Source organism: Neolamprologus brichardi, chromosome 1 (genome assembly GCF_056152115.1).
Source record: "Neolamprologus brichardi isolate AB-2024 chromosome 1, ASM5615211v1, whole genome shotgun sequence".
Taxonomy (NCBI): domain Eukaryota; kingdom Metazoa; phylum Chordata; class Actinopteri; order Cichliformes; family Cichlidae; genus Neolamprologus; species Neolamprologus brichardi.
The window spans coordinates 18,611,941-18,629,955 of NC_142104.1; the positions used below are offsets into that span (position 1 = coordinate 18,611,941).

General features: G+C 40.6%; 2 protein-coding genes across 7 annotated transcripts in view; one reads left to right on the forward strand and one right to left on the reverse strand.

Annotated features, from left to right (window-relative positions):
* rnf111 (ring finger protein 111) overlaps positions 1-9,372 on the forward strand; it is a 33,559-nt gene extending 24,187 nt beyond the window's left edge. For 3 of the 5 annotated variants that reach the window (XM_006780098.2, XM_006780099.2, XM_006780100.2), the window contains 8 exons: positions 1,135-1,441; positions 1,518-1,643; positions 1,972-2,080; positions 2,597-2,677; positions 4,871-4,966; positions 5,257-5,343; positions 5,739-5,842; positions 7,732-9,372. In XM_006780098.2, coding sequence (XP_006780161.1) covers positions 1,135-1,441; positions 1,518-1,643; positions 1,972-2,080; positions 2,597-2,677; positions 4,871-4,966; positions 5,257-5,343; positions 5,739-5,842; positions 7,732-7,849 — 1,028 coding nt within the window. In that variant the 3' untranslated portion in view covers positions 7,850-9,372. The remainder of the gene's footprint in view (positions 1-1,134; positions 1,442-1,517; positions 1,644-1,971; positions 2,081-2,596; positions 2,678-4,870; positions 4,967-5,256; positions 5,344-5,738; positions 5,843-7,731) is intronic. The other 2 variants (XM_006780102.2, XM_006780101.2) reach the window with 2 other exon arrangements.
* Positions 9,373-11,137: 1,765 nt separating this feature from the next.
* myo1ea (myosin IEa) overlaps positions 11,138-18,015 on the reverse strand; it is a 52,468-nt gene continuing 45,590 nt past the window's right edge. The window contains exons 23-29 of one of the 2 annotated variants that reach the window (XM_035905411.2): positions 16,599-16,745; positions 16,345-16,502; positions 15,915-16,004; positions 15,620-15,824; positions 14,704-14,739; positions 12,695-12,864; positions 11,138-12,608 (exon numbers count right to left, since the gene is read on the reverse strand). In XM_035905411.2, coding sequence (XP_035761304.1) covers positions 12,532-12,608; positions 12,695-12,864; positions 14,704-14,739; positions 15,620-15,824; positions 15,915-16,004; positions 16,345-16,502; positions 16,599-16,745 — 883 coding nt within the window. In that variant the 3' untranslated portion in view covers positions 11,138-12,531. The remainder of the gene's footprint in view (positions 12,609-12,694; positions 12,865-14,703; positions 14,740-15,619; positions 15,825-15,914; positions 16,005-16,344; positions 16,503-16,598; positions 16,746-18,015) is intronic. The other variant, XM_006780103.3, reaches the window with a different exon arrangement.

Here is an 18,015-nt window from a genome sequence, read left to right on the forward strand (position 1 = left end):
AGCAATGCGATGAGGATTCTTGGTGGGGATGCAATGAAAATTTAGAGTCACTGGTGCCTCTCCTTACCTTTCCCTTACTTGTCCACCCTCCCCGTTTCAGTGCAGTGTGGACAAATATTAACAAATTCAAAGCAGGAAAATGGCAAAGCCCCAAGAGCACCTATAATGGGTTTTTTTTTCTTATTTTCTGTCATATATAATATTCTAAAATATACTGTTAAAGCAATCCTAATGCTATACCAGACTTTTATAGTAAAGAGACAGTCCGTCAGTTCAGGGGTCGTTCTTATTCTCACCTATAGGTAGCTCTGCGTAGTGACTGAAAGAATGAGATATAAGATGTAAGCAGTGGAAATGATCTACTCCAAATTGTATGGATTTCTTTTTAGTGATAGGGTGAGGAGCTCAGATTAGAGCAGCTACTCCTCCACACAGAAAGGAGCCACTTGGTCCAGGTATTTGACGTTTCAGGCATGTCATACTGGGCGGAGGCCCGGGGGCAGACCAAGGAAATGCTAGAGAGATTTCATATTTCAGCTAACTTGGGAATGCCTTGGTCTCCACCCACACCACAAGAACTGGAGGAGGGCTGGGCTGAGGGAGGGGTGGGTGTCTCATCTTAGACTGCTGACTCTGCAATCTGGACCTGCTTGAGTGGCAGAAAGTGGATGGATAACTGGTGCTTGTATTAAACATAGCAAAAGTTTTGAATGGTGAGGTCAGCATGTGAACAAGTAAATCCCATGAGCCCAAAGCTCAAGCCTCACAATGTTTTAAATAGTTGACTTTAAAAAGTTTTTAGTCCCTTGGCTTGATAGGATGTCCTTTGCTGGTTGCGAGCGCAGTAGCTCCATAGCAACCTTGTATTAAAACTGATTTTGAGGGCCAGCCGATAAGAAAACAGTAGGGAGCTAAATATCTTGTTTTAGACAGATGAGAAACTGAACCTTTCTGCCATACTGGGTATATATAATTTTTTTAAAAAGTGATCATTTTTCATTAACTATTAGGCTTGTGATTGGAGTAGGTTGGAAACAGAAGATATCTGCATTTATTTGTTCTTTTTTTTAACACAAAGATCCTTGCATAATTTGACAGTTTTAACTTTTCCCCTTTATCTCTTGTCAAACCCAGATGGCCCTCTAACACGTTCACTGCATCATCAGTCCTCTTCCGCCTGTCCTCATTCCCATGGGAACCCCCAGCTTACACCTCAGACCCCAGCACAAGGTGAATTTCTCATTCCCCACACCTTTCATGCACCTCTGTCATCCCACCCGCCAGGCCACGCCGTGCCGCCCGCCCCTCCCCCGTCTCTGTCCACCCACCACCTCACTAATTCAAGTGCCCAGCTGGCCCAACATCTCCCTGCGGACCACCAGACCCTGCCGCACATGTATAGGATGGAGGTTCAGAGGCGCAGGATGATGCAGCACCCCACGTGAGTACCAGTGCAGGCTAAACTTACATAATTGATGGCTTTTCTTTGCTGAGCATGTATTTTCCTTTCTTTCCAGACGAGCACACGAGCGTCCTCCTCCACACCCCCACAGAATGCACCCCAACTACGGCCATGGGCACCACATCCATGTGCCACAAACTATGTCTTCCCATCCTCGCCAGCCTGAGCAGAGAACAGCATGGTCAGTATCATCAGGAGTGTAATGTGTGTAATGTGCAAGTTTCATACTAGCTAATCCAGTGGTTCCTAGATTTCATAACTACCAAAAAGAAAGCAAAGAAGAAACATGGAGACCCATCTCAGTGTCACAACTTATTTATTTATTTATTTTAGTCTTTCCTATCATGTCACAAACTGAAGTTATTTTTCTATGTTAAATAAACTGAATGCCCATGAAGTGAAGTACCCTTTAGAAACAGTATTATAGATGTTTAATGTAACTGCACTTACATGATTATTTGGATTGATGTGGTTTGATGTAATAATGACTCACCGCCTTGTGTCAACAGGGAGCTCGGCATCGAAGCCGTGGCCCCGTTCCCTTCAGGGCACCTGCACTCCCACCTGCCACACTACCACCCTCCCCCAAGACTGCACCACTTCCCCATCCCCTTCATGGTGAGAAACCCTCAGCACACAGGCACCCATTAGCATACATGAAAATGAATCACTTTTATATGGAGTCTGGCTGCGATTAATGGAGTTTGCTCCTTATTTATAACATCAGTTATTTCAAGGATGGTTTAGTGAACCCATGAATAATTCATTAGCAATTAATAGTGGCTCATCAACCATTTCGAGTGCACACTCAACAAATCCAAAAAAATCCTCGACTCTCATCCAGCGCAAATATAGCCGACAGTTGTGATGTTATTATTATATTAAGGATTCTATCATCTGTGACCTTTATCATTACACATATGCAGTGCCTGCATTTTCAAAAGTTTTTTATTAATCAAATTATTTCGTTGAAACTTGGCTTCAGTTTTAGAAATGGCAGCAGCACATGTTGATTTTGTTTATTTTTAATATAGCTAAGCTGACACAACACCCTTCATGGGCCACATTACAGTGTGCTCAGACTGCATTCCTTGTATTTTAAGGCTAAACTTAATGAAACTTCCTCCCCTGCAGCACACTGGCATATCTGAAGTGACCTACCCGCACATTAGGTACATCTCATCTAGAATTACTGGCTTCGGAAGAAATTATGAGGTGAGTACTGTTTGTAAATGTATAAGCCTGAGGACAGTTGGGTGAAAACACGAGTACGAGTTACTGTTTCATTCATCACGGTTGTCTGTTACTATAAATTTTAAAATGGCTTGACTCATCTCCGCATGACTCAGCATTATTGTGATCCTGTCATGGCGTCAATGTTGGTTTGTTTTTATTGAAAATGCACGCTGGAATCAGATGAATGCTGCTGTCGCAGGAAAAAGAAGGGAGACGGTGTTTTGGTGGAAGTTTGTGCAAGGAAAGTTTTTAGCGTTTAATAAACAGTGCAGGGTTATTAAAGAGACAGATGAACCAAGGGCTGTTGTACATCTACATTTTTGTCCTTAAGTGTTGTAGTTTTGCCTCTTTACACCACCACAGTGGATTTTAAATGAAACGGCATCACAGTTTGTGATTGTCCCACATTTTCAGCATCAGCATTCAGCAATTTGTTATTTGATGAAATAAGATAAATTTATATTCATTAGTTTTCAATTCCTGGATGAACTTGTGGACATCATCAAATGCCTTGTTGGTTAATTTGAGACAGTCCACCAGCCCTTTACTGCTGCCACCTTCAGTGTTTATGGGTCACTCAGCCTACAGTTTATTTATTTGGTAACTTTAAGCATGCTCTGTTGTGTCATTATCCGTTTGTACTGTGAGGCACTGTCTGATTAGCTTGGTAGCATTTGTCTTAATCTGAGCAGAATGTGTTGCCCTGTCATCCTGCTGCCTTTATCAGCAGTCACATCGTTGGTAACCCGGTTCCATTGGCAGCCATATTTGCCCGTGTCATAACATTACCTCAGGTTTGACAGATGATGTAGTTTGATCGTTACACATAGTACAAGTTCATTTTAGTTTATTTCGTCTTGTCCATATATATTTATATATACATATATACACGTGTACACAAGTTTTTTTCTTTCCCCAGAACTCTATAAGCAGTGTTTTCTGATCTGTTCTTCCTGTAACCAGTGGTTTGCACTTTGTTCCAAACCGTATATGTATTTATATTCATGAAAGCATCTGTTGATTATAGACGGTAATGCTATCTGTGATCTTTGGGGGTTGTTGAGGTGGTCAGAGAATTCATTCTGTTTAAGACTGGACCACATTGGTGTAAGGAACTTTAGAAGTGACCAAACCAGCTGGTATAAAATTTGCTGTAATTCTTAAACGGTTCATCTAAAATGATCATAAAACCCCTCAGCTTAAAGGTTGAAGTCTACATATCAATGGCATATTGATTGTTGGATTTTTAAAATCCAATCTTAGCAACTAAATGACAAAAACCACTTCGTTATGCAACAAATTATGGACCTCACTGCAGATTATTTTAGAGTTTTGCAATGTTATCTAAAATGTTTCCCCCCTATTGAATATAAAAGGAACTCAATCCCAGTCGCCTTATTTGGCCTGAAACACCAATTAAGCACATTTGAAAAATTCACCAGTGGCCTCATGTCCACGCAATCATCACATGATTGCTCAGAAAATTCCACAAACGTTGGCATTTTTTCATATAGGAATTGTTTTCTTTCTGCTGAAGAAAACTGTACCCATCAACCACATCACCGCAAGAAAAAGGAGTGCGTCTAAGTTTGACAGGTTCATACTTGTGACTTTGGGGTAGGATGTAAAGATCAGTAGCGTCTTCATAACTGTAGCCGTAACGCTCGTCTTCACAACGAGCTGTAACGTTAGCTCGGTACACATCTTCTAGTTCCCATTTTGAACTTCTCACACTGCAACCCCAACTCACAGTCTCAAAATGGTGAATTGACCTCTGAGCTCGGTGTGGCCAGATGTTCATGAGCAACCTTTAACCTGATAAAATTGCTCCCAGAACACGTGTCTGTCAGTCGTGACGTGAAAGCTTCTCACAGAGCCGTCTGCCTCAGTGAGTTGAATTTATTTGCTTTCACCTTTGCCAAGTCACACAATTCAACAAGTCAACAAGCACAGTGAGTGGCTCAGTAGGTAACCACAGCTGTCCTGCTGACACTGCATAAACCATTGGCTTGATTTAGAAATATTAATCTGACTTTCGATGACTACTTGGAAAACCCATTTAGTCAAAGGCTTTAACTGCTTAATTGATTAATCGAACAGCTGGTAAAGCCTCTCCATGAAGAAAAATGTCAGTTTGTACAGAAGATGTCAGCTTTTTTCCCCTCCAATCAGGACCTGCTGCATTTAGAGGAGAGACTGGGGACTGTGAACCGAGGAGCCTCTCAGGGAACCATAGAGAGGTGCACTTACCCACACAAGTACAAAAAGGTGAGGACCTGTCAGAGTGTGTGTGTTGTAATAAATATATAATGTGCTTACAGATTTTCAAGCTGCTGTCTATAGTTGTGAATGTATGCTGCAGTTGCCTCTGGGACAGAGTGCGCAGTGGTCTTTTGTGCTCATTTCAAACATCTGATGTTTTGCCAGCATTTAGAAAAACACTGTAGTGTCTTTTACCAGAGATTTGCAGCTGTGACGATATCTGTTGGGGGAAAGTTTCCGTAGAGGTTTCCAAATGTATCTAAATAAGCAATCTAACACCCTGCCACCCAATACAGAAGGTGTTGGAGAGAGACATTGACCAACAGTTAACCCCTGAAGCTTGGGCATCTATTGGGAAAAATATGCACGCAGACCCAGAATCGGTGAGAAATAATGAACAAATCAATTTGGAAACATGTCTCTGCTCACATGTACAGTAGATGTTAGTGTTAGTCTTGGGGGCCAGGGAATTCGGCTAATTACTTTGATTTGAATCATTTTGATTTGATAAAAAAACATTTTTCTGTTTCAGGACAAAATGACCATTCTCTCTGTCCCCAAATCTAATGTATTGTTGTAAACATAGTTACCTCTTTATCGGAAAAAATATCACTTTTTTTTTTTTTAAATACAAACTTAATACATCTAATCTTACTACAGTGTTTTAATTGAGTAGCTTGTGTTTGAATTCATAAGATTTTGTTTAACCATCTGTAATAGCAGTTGTTGATCGACACTGCTCATCAAAACTCAGTCTCCAAACGTTTCTCACAAACAGAGAAAGCTGCACGGTAAGCAAGACGAAGACGAGGGGGCAGATGAAGACACAGAGGAGAAATGCACCATCTGCCTGTCAATACTGGAGGAGGGGGAGGATGTCAGGTAAATGTCTCGCCTCCTGGGTGTTCGTCGCACTCGGTTTTGTGTGTTCAATTACGCTTTCAAGGGCGTGACGGAGACAGGTGGGATAGCAGGTGTAGTTTAGCCGTTTCACATTGTCTCATAGGATGTCAAAAAAAAAAAGACCCAGAGGCATTAAAGTAATCAGCAGAAAATCCCAAAGAGCCTTAAAATTACAAGCCTCATGGTGCTGCGTTTTGGCACTCACTCAAGTATTTCTTTTAAAGAGGATTTTCTGCCCCCTGTTGGTTTAAGAGAAACTGAAAAATTAAATGTTTATGTATTTCTTTTTCTGTTTCTTTGCTGTTTACTACAAATCGCGAGTCCCTTAATTATTGTTACTCACTAAAAGCATTTAGTCTTTATTCTTACATTTAAACTGTGTTTTAAAATCATTGTTTGTGTAATTGGAGGAAGCAGATGGCAGCTTTGTTTGTAGGGAATACAGATGAAAATATAATAATTATACAATGGGCTCAAGTGTTTAAAGGCACTTTTATCCGGTCAAATCAAAAACTTCCTCATCGACAGTGTCTGACATTGTAAAATATACTTAACTTAACTTTGGAGCCTATCCCCAGCTGTCGTAGGTCGAGAGGCGGGGTGCGCCCTGGACAACTGTTACAGCTGTTAGCTCACTATTTCAGCCATTTCCTGACTTCTTTCAGCTGTTGTTGTATTTAAACCCATCTCTGCATTGAGGGTACCAGCATGCAGCAGTTTCATTCATTTAAGCTGTTTTTATGCAGCTTCTACAGAACACAACTTATTCACTTTTTGAGCCATTTTAATGTTAATTTAATCTTAATGACATTTTAAGTTACCAATAACTCAGCTGTATGTTTGTAAAGTTTATCCACTGGATTTTGTTGGGTTAGGGTAGCCCCGGCTGGGAGTCGTGGTTTTGATACAGCTTGTATTTTACTCACAACAGTGGCTCCTATTTAAGACTTAATGTGACAGAAAACAACAATTTCAGTCTTTGATTAACTAAAGATGTTGGGTTTTAAAGCTTTGTTTTTGGGGCTTGTTGTTAGCTGTGGATTCGGTGCACTGGTGATCATTTAAAATAGCTGAACAGTAACATAGTGCTTAGCAAGTTTATTAATATCACCATTCAGTATAACATTTATGCCAAATAAACAGAACTGTAATTACCAAAATCATTATTTCTGTTTCTGTAATGGTTAATTCACTGATATGCACACGCTCTTTAATCAAAATGATATTTTTAATGCTAAATTATAATTATTGTTGTTATCCGTCAATTTTCAAAGTTAAATTTTTACAAAATGAGAAAAAATGTTTTTAAAATGTGTTATTTACTTGCATCCTGAACAGAAAAAATATTTTAGTGGTTGAATGTTTATTTCTGACTTTCAGTTATTTGAGTATAAATGCATGAATTCAGAATAATATTAATATAGTTTATAGATTTAAACAGACAGATTTCCTTGTTTTTGCACATGACCATAAACAAAGATTTTAGTAGACAAAGGAGCGTAATTGTTTCTGTTTTTGAAATAGGTTTTGCTGTTTTCATCGAATTTTTTAAAAACCCCCGAAACTATATTTTAATTAAGCTCATGATCAGGCAGTGCTGCCAAATCACAACAAGGCACTTTATATTTTAAGGTAGACCTTACAATAATACATACAGAGAAAACCCAACAATCATATGGCCCCCTGTGAACAAGCACTTTGGCAACAGTGGGAAGGAAAAACTTCCTTTTAACAGGAAGAAACCTCCGGCAGAACCAGGCTCAGGGAGGGGCAACGGGTTGGGAGAGAGAAGGAAGACAGGATAGGGAAAGTGAAAGCCTGTTTAATCTATTTCTTTGTCTCACGTCTCTCTCCTGTTTCCCCTCCAGACGCCTACCGTGCATGCATCTCTTCCATCAGCTGTGTGTGGATCAGTGGCTCCTCACCAATAAGAAGTGCCCCATCTGCAGAGTGGACATTGAGGCGCAGTTGTCTGCTGAGAGTTGATGCTGTTTTTTTCCCTTTTTCTTTTCTAACAACCCTTTTGTTAAAAATTTATTTTGAGATCATATTAATTTCTCTTCAGTACTGCAGTCAACCAAAGATGGCATGAATTACCCCTGCAGCAGCCCTACTGCAAGGATATAAAAAAAAAGACATCTGACAGAGAAAAAAATAAAAGCATTGAGCCTAGAGTGCCAGCTATCACATGTTACTACAACAGCTAGAATTCTCCATTAAGGGTTTAAGATTTTATTGTATTTATAAAGCTTTTATGTAGCTTTTTTGATCGTTTCCTCAAGTGTCATTTGCGTTCTGTTTCTCTGCATGTTTCCTCGCAATGCATTTCTTTGCACATATAACGTGGGCTCGAAACGGCCTAACAAGTTGCAGGTGAGGATAGCTGCTCTAGTAAAGATGCATTTCTGTAAACCTAATGCCTTGCTTTACTAGAATAGAATGTCAACCTCCAGTTAAGGAAAAAAAAAAAGAAAAACAACAAAAAAAACAAAACAAACATTGCAGGATTCATTTTACCAATCATTGTATCATTGATTAGTTTATGTTTAGAAGATGTGGATTGTTAGTGAGAGATGTTTTTTTTCCTTTCTTTTCTTTTTTTTCTTTTTTTTAAGTAAATCAAGACATTCCTAACTAGGGAACTATGTTAACAGATCAGCTGCTGTATTAGTGCACACCCAGTATTTCTAGAGTGGAAATAAACTCAGATGTTCACCTCACTCCCAGAATATGCACACGCTTTGCTACGATTAAACCACCCGCCCCTTCCCCCGTTTTCCAGCACCTTCATTTTGACTACAACACCGTTACCGCCACCATCCGATGTATTTTAGAGGACAAAGAAAAAAGAATGTCACCTCCCTCTCTTTGACTGTTCTTTCTAAACCGAACGATTGTCGGGATCTGCTGTGAATCTTTTCTTCATTCTGTTTGGGGTTCCTTCCTGCAGACGGGCCTGCGGACGCTAGGTTTATGTGAGGTGATCTCAGGTCGACGCACGACCCCGCAACCTGGGATCATTTTGTCAATTTGATACTGGCAGTGGCGTTGATTTCCTGTGTGTATATGTGTGTGCGCGCGTGCGTGTGTGTTCAGAGGGAAATACACAGCTCAATCGGAGATGAATATTTACTGTTTATTCTCACACGTCGAACCATTTCACCCACCCTCCCTTTTTTGTCTCTCTGTAGTTGAGCAGCGGCGTCTGCTTTGGCCGCTGAGAAAAGAAAAGAAAAAAACACTAATGCTGTCGACTAACTCACTCGCATAGACTTGCACAAGAGAGAAAAGGGTAGGAGGACCGTAGTGAATATGACAGTGTGCTGAGGCCATGTATTTCCACTCTGACGAATAGTAAAAACTGAAAAATTACAATTTTGAATGGAGTGTTGAAATGCAGTACTTAAAGCAGGTAGCCATGCATTCATTGAATTAAAGGCACCAGGATCATATTCTGTGGGATTTCTATTAGTTTTAAAAAATGATATTAATAAACTTGGATAACTTAATTGTGTCGTTTCTTTGGCGTTTTTCTGATTCATCAGACATGCGAGTTTCTCACTAGCTTTCATAGTACATGCTTATCTGTCATTAAATTTGCATTGGCTTAAAGATCATGTAAAAGCTTAAATCTTTTATATTGAAAAATATATGAAAAAACCAACATAAAAATACAAATTTATAGACCTGACTTCCCAAACTTCATCTTTGGGTTAAATAAATACACAAATGTACAAAAATCAGTCAGATATAGAAAATGATCACTATTACTACGGGCACATTTACTCTTTACTAATCTCATTATATATTAATCTGATGCGATAGATATAGATAGAATAGATGTGCAGTTTCCACACTTTCCTAGTGCTTGACCTCCAGACGTTTTTGTGATATGTAATCTCAGAAAGCCTTAGATCGAGAACATGTAGATGATATCAAGTTTATTCTTTCTCGTTATCGTCATTATTTATTGTATTATTAAAAAGGACTTCTATTTTCAAATAATAAATGAATGTAAAATCATTTTAATCAATCACTTTTCTCTAATCAGTGCTGTTCTGGTTTTAATAAGTTGATATAAATAATTAGAAAGTCTCTGTTATGGATCAGGTGAGTGAGGTGATTCCATTTAGAAAATTGTTATTTTGTTAAAGCAAAAAGAAGAAACTGAGCAAGTCTAGTCAGTTTTTGGAAATGGTCCATAGTTAAAATGAATGTGATTAAAAACTTCTAGAGTGTCTAAAGAAGATAAACGCATTTATGACAACCGATAAAAGAAGACGTTTCCAGATAACAAATGTTAAAGGTCAACTATTCAAAATGTTGCAGTACCGATTGTAGCCACAGGGTGGAAATGAAACGCAGTCTTCCAGCAAAGCTGTGGCCCTGAGTGCAGCTGCACAGTGGAGGGTTTGACAGATCCTCAATAAAAACAATGTAGAAGACTTAAGTAGGAAATGTTCCTGCCAGCACAGATACATTTTTTTCTGTTTCAGTTGAGCAAAACTATTTCAAGGTAAAAGTGTGTTGTACCTGTAAAGCTGGGCTGAGAGACAATCTTTAGAAAACAGTCACAATTTAAACATAGATTTTGGTAAAAGTTACTGAACAGTTAAATCTGCAGCTTAGACATTTACTTTTAAAAAAGGCATACACATCACAACATTTACACTCCAGGTCTTCATTAGGTACAACATTCAACTGCTCATTAATGCAAATATCTAATCACCAAACACACGGCAGCACCCAGTGCATTTAGGCATGTGGACAAGGCCAAGATGAGACCTTCTGACTTTCAAACTGAGCATCAGAATGAAAAATAAGTTATTTAAGTGACTTTGAATGTGGCGTGCATGTCGGTGACAGACGGTCCAGGTCTTAGTACCGATTTCCAAAATAATCAATCTAAAGTTTACAGAGAATGGTCTCAAAAACAGAAAATACCTTGTTGAAACCAGAGAATGTCTCGATGACCAGACTGCTTTGTGCTGATAGAAAGGCATCATTAAGTGAAAACTAATCGAACTAATCCAAAGTATGAAGAAAAGTATCTATGAATGTAGAAACGTCTGACCTTAAGGAGTGGGTGCCACTCCTGTCAGCTAAGAACAGGAAACTCAGGCTTCAAATCGCACAGGTTCACCAAATATTTACAGAACTGAAGATTGGAAAAACGTCTGCTGTGAGATTCTGATGGCAAGGTCAGAATTTGATGTAAACAACATGAAAGCCTCTTTGACAATAAAACAAACCAAAGCAGTTAAATATGCAGTATTACATGCTTTATTAAAGGACTGATCTACTGTTGTGTATTGCACAAGGATACTTTCCACCATCTGTTCAAACTATATTTCATGATGCAGAGGTTTTATGACAGAAGTCCCAGCAGTTGTCACTGACCAGAGTATAATGTGGTTATTTTATTTGAAAAAAAAAAGGAATGTGTAAGTAATGAAAGCAGTGCAAAAAGATGCGCAGAAACAGTCGAGCACAAGTTAAATTGTTTGCAGCGCCACAGGAAAAAATGCCAACAAATTCTCCTAAAAACAAATCGGTGCACTTGACGAAACAAAAATCCGTTCACCGTGAGAGTAACCACACTGAGCGGAACAGGAAATAAAGCAGATCTGTGAGCAACAAAGGCAGATGAAAACCAGCATGTTAAAATCCTTCAGAGAAAATACAAAACAAAAAAATATTTAATTTAAATTCTAACCAGCACCAGGCATCCTCCTACATATGAACACATATACAGAATCAGATCTAAAATGCCTGTTTTTAACATTTAATGTAAACAAATTAATTACCAAAGCGACTTATTGCTATCTTGGCAACTTGTCCTTCATCAACTTGACTTACTGGCTGCGGCATGAACGATGTCTGTGTCCAAGGTAGTACCGGTGCTAATAAAGTGCTAATAGACCGCAGACAGCATGCTCAGGTTACAGTATACATGGCCTCTACTGTTAGTCTAATATACTGGTGTGCTAGAAAAGCAAAGACATAGTGATTAACCACTTTACTACACTGCCCTTTGACTGGTTTGGGTATTGCTTTGGTATTTCTAATCATTAGAAATCACAGTGTGGCGATTTAATGAATATGTGTTCCTGCAAAGTAGTTACAGTTTTGCACCAAAAATAAATATTTCCTGGTAAAACAGCAGTCACTTCATTTTTGACACGGACACATCCACGTTTGCTTCGGCAATCAAACCTTCATCTAAAACAAGCTAAACAAAACAACGTGTTGAGAGTAAAAATCACAGCCTGGTCCCACAGATTTAGCAGATTTCATTCCAGCGCTTCAAAAATGTTTTGAGCTAAAAATCCTCAGCAAGATATAAATGACAGTAAGGAGAACACAGAAGCTATAAATACAATAAATAGTTTTGTTCAGTACTCAGAGGGACTGTGAAGGGAAAAGAAATCAGACCCTGGGGTCAAACAGTCTTCTTTGTCTTTAGAGCCTCATTTCAAGCTCGATGATCTTTTAGTCTGCTGGTGTAACCGGGAGTTACATTCGTGTACTCTAAGGCAGTAAAGTGGAGGAAGTGTCTCATTGTGCTTCTCTCTCCAACTGTAAGCTTCTAAGCTCCGCCCCTTCCTTTGAGAAGGTCAGCTGGGATGAAGCGTTCTCTCCTCCGTGTGCTGTGAAACCTGCAGCTCCTAGATCTTGGTGACGTAGTTGTTGGGGAAAAGTCCCTGCTTCCCACGAAGGCGTCCTGTCCACCACCCGGACACATCTGGCCGACAAACACGACTAAATTAGCGTCTCATGAAGAATAGATGATAAATAAGCCCCTGAATGCCTTCTTCGCCCTGCGCTTACCCTCTTTGATGATGTCGATGACGTCGTCAGCGTTGAAGCTGAGCTCGTCTGTGTCCTGAGCATCGTAGGCATACAAAGCTCTGCACTGGGGCACCTGGGGCTTGGGTTTGGGTGCAGGCTTGGGTCGTCCTCCTCCCGGCGGAGGCCTGCTGGCTGATGGTCTGTGGGCCCTGAGGTAACATTGAGAGAAACAAAGACAGAAACGCGTTTGTGACTTTGTCTATGGTCGATCTCAGAATACGAGGGCATACATAACCACCATCTCATTATACCATATACCAACCAGGAAACACCGATTTGAGGATTAAGAGTTTTCATTTTCCAATCAACACTGTAATCAAACGGAAAGTGTTTTAAAGAGATAGCAGCAGTTCATAAATCAGACACAAGATGGTGATATGGTGCATGCCATCTCTATGCCTGCGCAGAAGAACTGAACCTAAAATGTGTTTGTGAAGCCCTCAGGAGCACAGAGTGCTGATCCCAAGTCAGCAGCACCTTTTTCCTGCATATTGGCTTCATTCCATTACTTGCACATTGCTGTACCTGATTCTCTCGTCACCATGGCGCAAGTTAGTGTACGGGAGCAAGTGAAAACTTTGTCCTCAAGGTTGATGTTAGAAGGATTTGAGCAAGTTTGAGGAGGACCAAATTGTGACTTGGTCAGAGCGCCTTCAAAACTGCAGCTCTTATGTGGAACAATGGCCGGCTCCTGTGGTCCGATCTAACAGACGAGCTGCTGTAGCTCAAATTGGCCAGAAAGTTCAAGCTGGTTCTGATAGAAAGGAGTCAGAATAACCAGAACAGTCAGGTGCTCGTGCTGACTCCTGTCCACCAACGAAATGCCCAACAATGGAGCAATATAGGAAGGTGGCCTGGTTTGATGAATCATGTTTTCTTTTACAACACGTGGATGGGCAGGTGTGTCCATTTTTACCTGGTAAAAACCAGGCGTCAGGATGCACTATGGGAAGAAGGCAAGCTGGTGGAGGCAGCATGATGCTTTGGACAATGTTCTACTGGGAAACCATGGGTCCTACCATCCATGTGGATGTTACTTTGACATGTAACACCTACATAAGTGTTGTTGCAGACCATGCACACTTTTTCATTGAAACTATTCCCTGATGGTTGTGGCCATCAGTGGGCTAGTGGAGTTCATGCCCTGGCAGGTCAGAGCTGTTTTGGTACCAACTCAATATTACGTATAATTTTGCAGCTGATCGGCGTACACTGTAAATAAAAGAGGGATGCAGTCTCTATGGCGCCACCTGCTGGTCAGGCGGAGCAAATTCACCATCATCATCATCATCATCATCATCCAGGTGTTCTGAAAGCAGATGTGGTGAGCAAAGAGAGCTTGTACCCTGCTTTATCATAGTTTTTTATCCTGCAGGGATAATCTATAACATGAGTTATATTGTAGATGTCTTATGTAGCAACTTCAACAAAAAAAACAAATAATAAGTAAGGCCATAGATCAATGCGCTGTGAGCTGTAGTGTTCACTGCAACCGGGCTTCTTTTTATAACCAGAAAGGTCGCCCCCTGCTGGCCGTGAAAAAGAACGCAGGTTTGAGGCACATCTCCAGTGGCTTCACTTTTTAGTGCCGTATGACACATCCGTCTTTTATACACTGAACTGTAAGCAGGCAGTGAAGCAGCCAGTTTTATACATATGGAACGTGTGCATTGACCCAATAAAATTATTTACTCTTGTGATATTAAAATTGAACCAATATTAAAATAAATCAATAAAAGCACAGAAGGATTCTTTCAACCTACCAAAGATCTTGTTTACAAATGAAAAAAAAATTGAGAAAGAATTCCCATTTGATTGAAACCGAGCAGCAGGAGCAGGAAATAAAAATAAAATAAAATCTTAGTTGCATACTACGACAGGAAGTCGAATTTTAATCATACAAGAGAATAAGCATGAGCATTTCCTGCTGCTGCAAGCTTTTGCACTCATGAAACACCAGTCAAAACACTGCAAACACTCCAACTCACATTCCTCCGTTTGAAGTGGGCGGTCTGCCTCCAGGACTACAAAAGAATAAATTATCCAAATTATGTCAAAATACAGAAACACAGCTATGTGTGAGAGTGTCTATAGTCATTTTAATACGACGTTTATAACTGTGTTCGTGACACGAGCCTGACTACTGTCTTATTTTATGAAACTGGGTTTGGACATTGGACGTCTAAACACAGGAGAACTGTACGTTACATAACGCCAAATAATTACATGACTTCATACGTTTATTAACACAGAATCAATAGAAAAAAAAGGACTTTTCCACCACATGAGTTTATCCGGGAAACAGGAACCTTTTGAGGAACTTAGGGTTTTAAACCAACAAAGAGCAAGAAAGAGTCAGAAGGAACCTTTAAATTCTTTGAGAAAAGTTCCTGGGACTAAAAGATCCACATAGTTTAAGGTGCAAATGTAAATTCTCATCAAATGGGATTTCAAAGCTGAGCTAAAACAGTGCTGTGTCACATTAAGTTTAAAGACAACGAGCGACATTTGTTTTTAGCTGAAAATCAAAAAGATGAGTTGATAAACTGCTGATTTCTTTCAGCTGAGCTCTGTGAAACATCACCTTAGTCATACAATTAAGATTCAGCCAACAGGTGTCAGAGATAATAGCTAGCTTTGCTTGACTGCTGACTTGCTGGTGACTCTTTCAACTCACACATCAGCTGTGACATTTTTATTTCAAAGCTGGGAGACGACAACATTTACCAAGCAAAGTGTAGATGCTAAAGAACAGGTGTAACCTACAACAGTATGAGGAGTTCATGCAATTTAAACTAATTAAAAGCTTGAAGCGGTGATGGGAAAGTCCTTGTTTTGTGTGGGTGAGTTAGTCTGTCTGTTCCTGCCTGGACTGTTTGGCTATAGTGTGTGCCGGTTTCTCACCCTGCTGCTCCTTGATCGGGGACTCTCAGACAGTCTAAGTTCGGCTGCTGGCGACTGCCGCCTCGCTCCTTCACCTGGTTGATGTTGCTGGGCAGGACCGGGTGCGCTGAGTTGTGGGACGATGGATGCCTCTTGCTGTGATGCTGTGAATTTCTCTGATTGGTGACATGGTTGGTGTTTTTTATGCCACCGTTCTGGTGTGAAACTGCAGAAAGAAAAGCTTTGTTGTCATGTGAGCTGTGAGAGAGATGATTCACTTGGGACAGGTGACCAGCGAGCTGCTCGGACGCTGTACCTGGAGGTCCCGGTGCAGCTCGTGATGGGGTGTGCTGGTGGCTTCTGGACATGTTTGAGCGACTCTGAGTGAAGCTCTTCCTGGTTGGGCCTAGAGGGGAGAGATATTCAGATATTAACTAACCAGCAGCAAAGTAATTTAGATAAACAAAACTAAAACACAGTTAGATCCATAATTTGTTGGATAAAGAGATCATTTTTGCAGTTTTGCCTCTGCTCATAACCACAGTGGATTTGGATCTAACAATAATTGGAGGGACAACTTCTTTCTCAGTAACACAAAAAGGCATGAAATGGCTCCACAAACAAACAACATCTCAAAGAAGGAAACACAGCATTTGGTGTTCTAGACTTCAGGCAACCACTGACTCCAGTGGATTACGGCTCACTGTGAGAGCAGGTAACCTTTCCACAGGTTCGTTCATACTCACGTGTATTCTTGGGAAGCCCGGGTCCGATGCTGACCTGCAGAGATTTGCTCGAAGGCTTCAGGACAGGCATGTCTCCCTGACCCTGGACAAATGTGACCTGCCTGGAGCCGCCGCCACTCAAGAAGCCCCAGTTCTCCTTCTTCAACTTCATCTCCAGTCTGAGAAACACGACAGACATTTTTATATCATCGGACTTTGTTTTTGTCTTGTTTGTCCTTTTGGCTTCTATGTTTACTATTGAAGTGTTTACTTACGTGTTACTGAACTTAAGCGGTAGCTTCCTCTGGGTTTTCTCCTCAAACCTTTGAGAAAGCAAGCTGATGAACTCGGTCTTAAAAATGCACTCCAGCAGGCTGTCGTACTCCTGCTCGTGCAGTATCAAGACGTCGTCCTGCATTGTGCTGAAAGGACGAACAAAGCAAGGGAAACTTTAAGTGTTATAACAGATCAAATCTCACCGTTTTTCCGCTTTCTGTGAAACTTTGACAGAAGCCAAGATCACGAGTCAGAATCAGCTTTCACATTTGCATCAAGAGCCTCACAAAGCGGCTCACATCTGAGGAGGGACGACAGCTTGAGCCCGTAACCCGCACAAGGATACTTTGTTCCTCCCAGAGAAGTCGGGTTTTTCTCTGATGAGCTTTTTACAACTCCTGCTTTCGCTCATTGCACCACCTGGTCTGTATTACCCCACTGACTCAAAAGCCACATGTTCTCCAGCAGCTCCACCTCTGAAACGAGCTATGCTGCGTTCCCATGAACAACAAAGCTACGATAAGTCTCTCAGCTCCTTTTTTTCCGCACTTTCACAATAAACTGATCAACGTTCTTTCCCCACTACAGCATTTTTGAGTAATTTAGCAACATTTTGGAGATGTGGACTAAACTGGTTTCAGTCAGACCTAAAAACAAGCAGCTTATATATACTCCACATGTTTTCCGCGTCCCTTGTGTGACATTTACAGCAACATGGGAACTTCTTTGATTACAAATCCAGACTGTGACTTTGAAATGGATTCATGGCTTTCTGCAGTGCAGTGTCCACAGAATCAGATGTTGTCTTGTTTTGGAAACAGTCAAATATCTGCTGGTATGTACCTCTGCTCTTAGAAGCGTGCGATTCAGAACATCAGCTTTGAGATAACGGAGAGGAGTGCAGAGCAGGGGCTGAAGTTTGAAAATCAACAACATTAGCGTGCACTTTGCTTCTGATTAAAGTAGCAGAAAAATACACTGGAAAAAAAAAAGCTTCACCACCTGGAGGGATTGATGCAGCGATTGATATGTTTCGGCTGGGAAAAGGTTACTTAATCCTAAAGTCTCATAAGCGTGAAAAAAGCTGTTTCATTGGAGTCAAATTGCTGGCCTGTAACGAAACTGTAAGGAACCTGAATAATCGAGATCGGAGAGAAATCACATAATTAAAAATATATAAAATCTACAGTAGAACTCACAGCTATGTTTAAAAGTGAAGGTTGGAGCATTTCCACAAATATAGCATGAAGAGAACAGCTGTGTAGCCTCAATAAAAACACACTTATCAGTTTCAATTTGCCAGGGAGCATAAAGATTAGAGTCTGAAGCAATGGAAATGTGCTCTGATGAGACCGACTGTGATCCAGGAGTGATTGGCACGAGAAGAAAGGCGAATGAAGTGCAAGCGTGTGGGTG